Below are 10,789 nucleotides of genomic sequence, written 5' to 3'. Positions count from 1 at the left end.
TTTCGGTCAGAAGTATCGCTGACCGTTACCAAGTGTGAACTAAACTAAATCCTAAAACTACTTAGCTTATACAGGTTGTTAATTGGTTTATTACTCGCGGCAAGAGCTGTATGGTTGAAATATGGCAACCTCGACGCGACGGGACGAGTTGGCAGAAAACCCTATAAGTGCATTCGTTCTCAATAGGCAGTGTTGCCATTCTGTTCCCCTATAAGTAACTGTCCAGTTAACAACCTGTGTACTAGAGCCGAGCATTCACCCGTGAATTTGTTGGTGCAGTCAAGCATGATATTTTCCACCAAGAACACCTGCATTGGAGCGATTTATCAGTGGTTGCCATATTGTTGAAATTTCCATACTTAGATTGCTAAAGATTTTATTATTGTTAGAAATGAATACGGCCTCTTTTTAAATTTGCGCTTTTTCCAACGGGGTTCTTTGTGGACAACCCGGGCTTCCGACCATTTTATGTTGTGGTGCTTGGACCACACATGATCTGCAATGCCCGACTTCATTGTTTCACCGACTTCATTGTTGTATATTAAATACTAGACTTTTAACCAGTGTGTGAGTGATCAAAATTTTAAAATTCAAAATTGTTCATGATTAATCATCAACAAAAAAGTCGTTTACCGCATATAAGGCTCTCCAGTAAGTATGATTTCAGAGCTTTGCGAAATGCGGGAAAGAATGAAAGTGACTTGATATTCAAAGGCAGATGAGTGTACATTTTTTTGGCATTGAACCTTTAACTAGTTCTGAGCTCGGAGTTGGCAGATAAAGATCGTGCTCCGCGTTGCGAAGTAGATAGTTATGGGATGGCCTTTCGGGTATAGCAGATATGTGCTTGCGGATAAAGCAAACGGATTCGAAAATAAATAAACAATGAAGAGTCAGTATTTTGAAATTTTTAAAGAAATTCTAGCAGTGAGTTCTACTGTTCAATCCCAATAAATATCGAACTGCTCTATTTTGAAGTTTGAAAATACGATCAAATTTTGTCGCGCAGCAAGTACCCCAGAATGGAAGGGCATAACGAAGATGCGACTCAAAATGGGCATAATAGTCTATTCTAGAGGTTGATAAGTTAAGTTCTTTGGAAACTGATCTTAGCGCAAAACAGGCAGCGCTTAGTTTCTTTGATAAAGCTTCGATGTGCAAGTCCAATTTTAACGAGTTGTCTAACCTTTAGTTTTTGATAGGTTGAGGCATAGGAGATTAGAGTCGCACCGAGATTTAATTTTGCGTAAATCACTTCAATTGGATGTAATATTGTCACGCAATTGGATATAATATTGTCTAGTGATTTTGCAGAGTAACATTTTGCAGAGACTGTTCGTTGTTGTATCGCCCTGTATCGGCGGCCGTTCAAGATTTATGCTTCGAAAAGTTTCTATACTCGGCTCTCGAGCAAAAGGTTAGCCGTTTCGTATATTTTATAGGTTTTACGATGGCCGTAAATTACGATACGTGTCATAACTTATTTCAATAGTTATTTTCCTTCTTTTGCCCGAGCGAGCGCTGCGCGAAACATATTAAGCGTTTCGCAATGCCAGCCTTTTTTACGACAGAACTCTTTAACGAACTTACAGTCAGCTAGTTAATCTCTTCTTTGATCATATTTTTTCGGCACAGATTATCCTAATTATACCATGGGTATTTTTATTTTTTAAAAATTTTTATTATAGAAAACAATTTTTTTTTGGTTTTTCTTTGATCATATTTTCGCGAACCTACCATAAACTTTACTTTAGAAGTAAAGAGAGGTAATCGTTTGCCATTTCTTGATGTTTTAGTGTCAACATTTCAAAATAACCTAATTTTAGATGTTTACAGAAAACCCACAAACACAGAGAAATACTTAAATTTCACATCTAATCACAGTATAAGTTTAAAAAAGGTGAAATACAAACCCCAAATCATAGACACAATGGTAACAATACACAATATATACAACTTACAATTCCATACATATACGAGGCGTTTCGGAAAAAATAATAAGGATAGATTACTTAGATCCATTTTATCACATACTAAACCAATGAATACAGAACAACAAACAAAAAATGTAATATAGGTACCAAATACCATGTCAATGCGATAAATTTTACATTGGTGAAACATCTAGACCCTTAAATGTTAGAATTAAAGAACATAAAGATTATTTAAGAAAGGGAGATTTTCACAAATCTAATATTTGTCAGCATTCTTGGGACACAGGGCACAGAATAAATTTTAATAACGCCAAAATTATAATGAAAGAAGCGATAACCTCTAAAAGAAATACAATCTAATAAAAATAAATGTATCGATCATGCATCTGTAGATGTCAGTAATATATGGCAATCGCTTCTTTGATTTTAAGGAACATAACATAAATAAACAGAATATAAACATACCTAAAATTTAAAAATTATCATACAGAAAGTTTGAGGCTTTTTGGTTTTACCTTATGAAGTAATTGTTATCAGGTAGTACATAATTATTAATTTTGAAGTTTAACTTGATAGAATGTCATTTTAACAGAACGTCAACGGTTTCTTGTAGACGTATCTGTTTTAAAAAAGTAAAGTGTTCTCGAATAGTTGAATTTAAATATTTTAAATAGTTTTTTTCTTTATTCTTTGTATTTTTTTTGCTTCCGACAACGGAAAGAGATAAACTTTGCGAAACGTTAAGCATTTTTTCTTTGTTAGGCAAATTTGTATAACTGTAAACATAACTTCTGACACATAGTGTCCGATTAGGTTTAATGCAGAAGTGTTTACAAAAAATAACTATTTTATTTTGTAGATTTTCTTGCAGTGCAGTGGCGAAATAACCATATAGGATTTTCTTGGAGAGATGAATCTGCCACATGGGTATAGACATTTTTTAATATCTCTAAGTCTATCTATTTTAATAAATTTGAAGTTAGTTCTGTAGGTAGTTTGAAATAATATCCATTCTACTAAAAACAGTATCCATTTCCTTTTTAATGTGATTTCCTCTACAACTGGCTACGCCACTGGTAGTCTTACGTCTCCTTTATTTACATTTAGCACTGGTGAATCGACTGTCATCGCTAAGCCAGTGCTCTTAATGAGGCTTGACAGCGGCGTACATAAATAATGCCGAGTTTTCCCGTCGCACTAATACGCATATTTTTTCCCGAGAAAAAGGCATTTTTCTCCGGCCAAAATAGTTGTCTCCGCGCCGCGGAAAAACGATAATTTTCCGCTGCCAACAGATGCAAATGATTTCACGTGTCGCTTTGAACGGTTTTAAAGGAAGCGTAGATAAATGAGGAGCTGGTAATGAGGCCCCGGGACGATCAATCTTGAATGTAGTGCCGAACAGCTGTCGTTACTAAGTCACCTTCCATAGGCGTAACAAAAATAATTTTACTTCTTTAATTTTCGATTTATTAAATTCAAAAATCTATACTAATATACAGGGTGTTTCAAAACAGATGCGAAAAACTTCAGGGGGTGATTCCTTGTTCAAAATAAAGGGTAGTTGGCTTCATAAACGTTGGGTCAAAAGTCAACCATTAGGGAGATATCGCGGTACAAAGATGGCGGAAAAATAATGTTCTTATTTTTTATGTTGAAAACGAAAAGAGATAGACTAATGAAATTTTATGGAAGCATTACTGTTATGAAAACACACTTTCTGGTAATTTTTTCACTTTTTTAAAATGAGTGGAAGGGGTTGAAATAAACTACCCCAATCATTCTTGTTAACGAAATTTAAAGAAAAATCTTATCAAACACATGCAAAAAAATTAATTTTGATAGTCTAGTTTATTTAGAAACTTTTTTATCTCTTGTGTTTTTTTGATAAAACTCAACGATTTGAAATTAAAAAATAAAATGTAAAGCATTACATGTCAGGACTAAAAATATTTTTAGATCAAGAATCTTAATTGGAGAAAAAAAAAAGTTAATGGAACTTCTCGCTGGATTCATTTTAAGACCCACTTCTTTTCTCTGAGTTTACCTTGTGTTATTTCTTGTCTATTTAATAATTTGTTTTATGTAAAGTGTACAAATATGGAAACACATGTTGTGAGGTCTTGAATTATAGTGAGATTATTATGAATTTTATAACGAGTAACGAGGCTTCAAAAATAATTATTTGCAGTGTTTGCGCTGTGTGTAGTCATTGATAGACAAAACAACAGCACGAAAAATAATGAAACAATTTATCACTAGTAAGTAATTATAAGTCAGCCATGTTAAAGTTCCATCAAAGTCACGATAATTCTGTTTAAAAGCTTCTCCCTTAGTCATTTTATTCCATGGTCTCTTTAAAAAGTCTGGTTATGACGAAAAAAAAAAGGAAAATAATAAAACAAAATATATTCATAACAATAAAAATATATTTTTCGGTTTCAGTGAAATAGGTATACAATTATGATATGATTTATTTTTATATAATAATAAGTTTTTATTTGGTATAAGATTTTTAATAAAGAAAAAAACATATTTTTTAATATTAAATTAATTTAAAAACATAGATTAGATATCATTTTTTCGGTAAACTGTATGTACAATATGATACTCGTATTAGTGTTTAAAAGAACATTAAAAAAGTTTGTCATTGAGTATAGAAAAATTGAACAAAAAACAATACTTTTGTACATAGAACATTAAAACAAAATAACATTTTTTTTGAAATTGAAAATTATTAAATGCCTTGTAATATTAGTAGTTTTTTTTATTTAAAATTAAACAAAAATAATTTTGCAGAAAAGATTCCTGATACAAGATTATTTTGCCATGTGTAATTATTTAAAAATAAACAATGTTATTAACATTTTTGACCTCTTCAGATAAAGAAATTTAAAAATAACACTCTCTGATCTCTTCTCCAACATAAAAAAAACTATTACAATATATACAATACAAGTAAACTTATCGAGAAACAACTATACATTATGCACATTTATAACAGATACAATATTAAAAATAATATCACATATAATGCTGTCTCAGTGATGTGACTTAATTACGAAAACTACAAGAAGAGAATTTCTTTAACAACCATTTTCATTTTTCAGATAAAAAATAATAATAATAACCTCCGAGTTCATTCGATCACTAATGCACACGAAGACTAGCAAAACGCGTATATTCACAACACTAACCATCCTAGGGATGCATTCCAGGAGTTGCAGCTCCCAACCTAGGTCCGTAAAGGGAGTAAGGATTAAGATACTGAGGAAATCCCGGGTGTCCTAGAGGAAAACCGGCTAAAGATGGCGGTAAAAGGGACGGTTTTGAGTAAGGATGGTACCTAGCAGTTGCCAGAGGTGACAAAGGTGGTGTGGGGTATCTGTGAAGTAGGGGATGCCCAGGAGACAGTCCCGGAGGCGTGAGCAACGATAAATTCGCGCCCGCTTCACTCACCGCACTCGTGTGAGTCCGTAAATGTCCCAGGAGTTCTTCAGAGTTCGAAAACCTCTTCCCACAGTACGAGGCATCTCCAGAAATCCAGTTACACACGTATGGGAGGTGGCTAGCTGCTGCAAGCGCTGCTAACTGTGCATGGGCGTAAGCACTGTACGCTACAGTAGTTGGAACTTTCGCATGATCACACTGAGTACATCCAGCGGGACAAGGAGGCTTCTGAGTCGCTCCTAACAGATGGGAACTCATACTACAACCAGTACAGTAAGGATCCCGACATGCCGCTAAAGAATCCTGAGTTTTCAGTCGGCCATATGATAGATAAGGGTTCAGAGCACTGCTTCGTGATATTAAACTCGAAGTCATCAGGTCCATGCCCAAGGGAGAAAACCCTGGATAACTACTGGTGCTCAGGAACGCTGAACCCGGTGAAGGGGGTACTCCAGGCTTAAAGGTACCCAGCGGAAGGTCTTTGATGGCCGGATCTGAAGAACTGGTCAAGATGTTGGGAGTAAACGCCGTCTTGGAGATTGAAGATGGTGTATGTGGACTACTACCGGCTTCTGAGGCTTTGTCAGGTGTTTTTGTGAGACTATGCCTGTCGTCTCCTGGAGTTTTTCGTTCTGATGACACAGCAGGGCTTTCTCTAGTTGATGTGGCGCTCTGGTTACTCCCGCATCTACCGTTGACTTGTCCGTTCTTCAAAGAGCTTCCGCTGTTTGGTGTTCTGACCCTATTCCCTACAGAACTTGAGCGTTCCTCTGGAGTGGAACTCTTCTCCATTGAACTGGGGTCCAGTTGCATCTTGCCATAGTTTGATTTCGGTGCCAAGTCATTGGAGGGAGTGGACCGCAGTTTTTCCTTGTTGGATTCTGAAGATCTTTTGGAGGATTTCTCAGCGCTTTGGAGTAGCTTGGCGTTGGGAGCGTCCGCTCCTATTTGGGAACATGTCTGGGCGAGTAGAGCTAGAGGACTCTTCTTGGCATCCAGCTGAAAAAAGAAAAATAACATAAGTAATTTTTTATGACGTTTTAGTGTACTAGAATAGTAATTATATATTTTAAATAGTGTTCTTTCTGTTTTTTTTGTAAACCCCGTACTTGTTTTATAGATTTATGATACTTATTAATAAAAACATGATCAATTTGAGCTTGTTTTTGACACTAACTCAACAAATGCTAAAGTTAATCGTATTACAAAAAGTCTTTTGATGTTTTACAAGGGTATCCATTGTCGTAGACTATAAAATTATAAAATTGATTACAAACTCTTTGTTTTGTGCTAGTTGAAAAACAAGCCGGGGTTTTTTATTATTAAAAATAATTATCCGTAATGTCCCCGGTCTTTGTCTAGCATCAGCTTCGTCCTTTTTCAGTCCATGGTACACAACGCAGCTCGACGTTGATTAATAGCCCTTGCTGACAGTCTCATTTATCATTTTGAGCAACCGAAAAGCAATTGAAAAGAATTATTTATTATTTTATGCCAGCGCGGATGGAAGAATGGAAACATTATCTATTATTGATGGGCGATGAGTCTGAAAAGTTGCCCTAAATTGATTATACTATAAAAAGTTACCCAGGGTAGAAAAAACACAAGCAAACAAACAATAATAGTTATTTTTTATACGAGACGATAATGCAATTTTATCGTGGTGTATAAAACAATATTTTTTCCATAGCGAGTAACGTTTTAAAAAAAATCACAAATTATTATTTCAAGGAATTTATGACGAGTAGAAAAAATATTGTGCTGGGTTGGCCTTGGTTTCTATGTAATTTGACAAATAAATAGAACTGTCTTTTTAGTTGTCAGTTTTGAGTCAATATTTTTTAATTCTTTCATGTCGATTGCTGATTGAATTGGAGCCAGAAATGGCTCAAAACGAAATAAATAAATTACCAACAGATATTCAGGCTGAGGCGACAAACGCCATATCCCAACTACTTCCATTTAAATCCCGAACAACTTGTGAAAAGGAATACAAAAATTTTCAAAAATGGAAGCAATTAAAAAACGTGCGAGAAGAAATTGAGTTTTTAACCTATCCTCACTGTTAAAGTGTCATTTATGGAAAAAAAGATATTTTTCTAGCTAAGAATACCATTAAAAAGTGTTTTTTTTTATCAGGATGTAATTAAAAAATGATTTATTGTATTTTTCCTGACCGTTTACGTGACAAATTGCATACATTAAATGCATATAATATTTAAATGATATTTAAATTGTTTCTAAAGTTTTCGTTAATTGTGTAATTTATTTGTTATTAACGAGACAAATGTAAATGACATTATAGATACATTATTATCCTTGTACACAAAATACTCCATTTTCTACACTGACTAAGTTTGTTTTTCTAAGCCGACTTTGTAGGAAATCGCGTTTCGTGCTCATTTGTTTATAAATTTCCACATAGCAATTAATCATAGCCAATTACTTTTCCTTCTGTTAATTATTAACATTACGCGGCGCATAAATCTCTGTCGGAGTTCGCTTAATGCGGCCATTCATCATGCGCGCTTGGCATGACGTTTCTTTTTTTTCGCTTATTACGACGGCTTATTAATTTGGAAGAAATTATGCCGTTCCATTATCCGCCAAATGACTCACAGTCATTTGGAAATCTTTTTTGTTTGTTGATCAATGTCTTTTCATAAATTTACCTTATTTTTAAACAACGATTAGTTATATTGAAAATACTTCTGGGGTTTTCACCAGTAGACATTTTAATAATAAAAAACCCTGGTTTGTTTTTCAACTAGCAGAAAAGAAAGAGTTTGTAATCAATTTTGTAATTTTATAGTCAATACCCTTCTAAAACATCAAAAGATTTGTTGTAATATGATTAATTTTAATATTTGTTGAGTTAGTGTCAAAAACAAGCATTTATTCATGGTGTATACTTTAATTTGATCAAATTTTTGATGATAAGGTTCATGAATCATTGTAATAGGTACAGAAATCTCCTAAAATGTCTATAATCTAGATTTAAGCTTCAAATTCGGATGTATTTCTATGATTTGAATCAGATAATTCATTTTTTATACAGATAAATTATATTTTTCAGTATTTGGCTTCCTTTGCAATTACTTTCTTGATAAATCATCATAAATCAATAATAATTCAAGCTAAAAAACTACGAATTTCTATTGTTTTATTGGCTTGAATCCATTTTTTGGCTCTAATACTTTTAAATTTATGAACGTATGACTTCCTTGTTAATTATTAGGTAGTTACATCATCAGGATTTCAAAAATGTTCATTTAATTTGGCTAGGAGCTTAAAAATTATGGCTTGCTGTTGTTTTTATTTTTTTAATACAGTTTTTTGGCTTAAATACATTTAATTTTAGAAACATTTGATTTCCTATTCAATTTTTATGTAGTAAAATGATCATAATCCTATAAGAATCTTTCATAGCTTCTTCATTTCTGCTCTAAGCTTAAAAATTATGGCTTTCACTTGTTTGATTGGCTTTAATTCGTTTTTTTGGCTGAAATTCATTCAATTTACAGTTCTTAAATATGATTTGGTGGTGAAATCATTAAAAAACCCACCAGAATTTCTAAAAGATTTATTTAATTTAGTTCTAAGCTCTAGAAATTATGGCTTCTTTAAGTTTGATTGGCTTGAATCCATTTTTTAGCTCTAATACTTTTAAATTTATGAACGTATGACTTCCTTGTTAATTATTAGGTAGTTACATCATCAGGATTTCAAAAATGTTCATTTAATTTGGCTAGGAGCTTAAATATTATGGCTTGCTGTTGTTTTTATTTTTTTAATACAGTTTTTTGGCTTAAATACATTTAATTTTAGAAACATTTGATTTCCTATTCAATTTTTATGTAGTAAAATGATCATAATCCTATAAGAATCTTTCATAGCTTCTTCATTTTTGCTCTAAGTTTAAACATTATGACTTTCACTTGTTTGATTGGCTTTAATTCGTTTTTTTTGGCTGAAATTCATTCAATTTACAGTTCTTAAATACGATTTGGTGGTGAAATCATTAAAAAACCCACCAGAATTTCTAAAAGATTTATGTAATTTAGTTCTAAGCTCTAGAAATTATGGCTTCTTTAAGTTTGATTGGCTTGATAAGTTGATATTTGAGGTTCTTGCTCTTTAAGAAAAGTTCAGCTTTAGAAATAGAGAGTTTTGGTAGTTTCATTCATTTTAGTCCAAAATTTTGGCTGAAATAAATTTAGTTTCATCAATATTTGGCTTTCTTCCAAATTAATTTGTAGTAAAATCAGCACAACGTTAATAAAATCAGTCATAATCCTTCAAATTGTGATACCTATTTTATTAAAAAATTGGTTTGTAAGCTTCAAAATTACTGCTTTCTATGGTTTGATCCAAACTTTTACACGGAAACGACTGATTTCTATCAGTTTCACCCAATTTTAAAATTGAAGAATTTGAATTAAGTTGATTTTGGATTTTCTTCCTTGTTATAGAGTCTTGTAATTGTACTTTTTTTGATGCATGATGAATTTTGACTATTTCTAGATCCAAATTTACCAAACTGAAGATTATAACATCAATTTCAACAGAAATATTGAAGCTTTTTTGGACATTCGCCTTTTTTAAAGAATCTGCATATAATACAATATCCAAAAATTTGAAATTCATCCATATTTAATATCTTCAATCCATAACAAGTTTCCGTAAAATTTAACACAACATATGCAAGCTTTTTTAAGCTTTATTACTTTCACTCCAATCCGACAGCTTGTATTTTTGAAATAAATGGACGCAAATGAATCAGAGTATATCTCCAATCCAAGACAATGACCCAACCTACCGTTGTTGGTAAAGGTGTAAGGTATTCGGGCCTCAAATACTGATTGGACGAAGTCAACATCTTCCTTCACTACAAATCGTCTATTTTACTAATCACTTCGATCACCACTGTCATCTAGACCAACTAATCTCAATATCCTGACCACTTTCAATCACTGTTACCATATCCAGAACGCGTATACTGAAAAGCCTGATTCACGCTTCAACTACGTCAACAAAACTAAGACCGTGACTCGACTAACGCGCTTTACGATTTCGAACCGACTGAAACGCGAGGCTCTCTCTACACGTCGTTCGTGCGGCTGCTTTGTGACGTCACCGTTATCCAACCTTCTCCTTTCATCCCGTGCCTTTTCCTATCTCTTTTCTTGTCATCGAATGCACCCCCGACCCCGCCGCGTCTCCGGCTTGTTAGTTTGACACCCTCGGCCGACTTGATCGAGGTGTTGCGGCTGCGAATGTGTTTTGTTTTGATGGGCGATGACAGGCCGACAAGATTTTACTGTTTCGGGAGAGTTTTTGACGGTTGCGGGCGAATTGGAGACCGGAAAAAGGGTTTCTTTGGTGTTTAGGGTGGTTTTGGTGTA

The 10,789-nt window shown here is 33.6% G+C and overlaps 1 protein-coding gene across 1 annotated transcript; it reads right to left on the bottom strand.

Moving 5' to 3' along the window:
- Positions 1 to 4,441: 4,441 nt before the first annotated feature.
- LOC115890152 (zinc finger protein Elbow) lies at positions 4,442 to 10,487 on the bottom strand. The gene is made up of 2 exons (XM_030910312.1): positions 10,204 to 10,487; positions 4,442 to 6,383 (listed from the first exon to the last, which is right to left on the bottom strand). The coding sequence occupies exons 1-2, from the start codon at positions 10,261 to 10,263 to the stop codon at positions 5,136 to 5,138; spliced, it is 1,308 nt and encodes a 435-aa protein (XP_030766172.1). The 5' UTR covers positions 10,264 to 10,487; the 3' UTR covers positions 4,442 to 5,135.
- Positions 10,488 to 10,789: the final 302 nt, after the last annotated feature.

Source organism: Sitophilus oryzae, unplaced genomic scaffold (assembly GCF_002938485.1).
Source record: "Sitophilus oryzae breed Bouriz unplaced genomic scaffold, Soryzae_2.0 scaffold_85_pilon_pilon, whole genome shotgun sequence".
Taxonomy (NCBI): Eukaryota; Metazoa; Arthropoda; class Insecta; order Coleoptera; family Curculionidae; genus Sitophilus; species Sitophilus oryzae.
This window is presented reverse-complemented; position numbering and strand designations above follow the sequence as displayed.

What these genes read in the sequence shown, in the direction of transcription:
- LOC115890152 (XM_030910312.1), bottom strand. Translation starts at nt 10,263, where the DNA reads ATGTTGACTTCGTCCAATCAGTATTTGAGGCCCGAATACCTTACACCT. An exon ending in TTACACCTTTACCAACAACG is followed by an intron (nt 6,384 to 10,203) that starts GTAGGTTGGGTC and finishes TTCTTTTTTCAG; the next exon opens with CTGGATGCCAAGAAGAGTCC.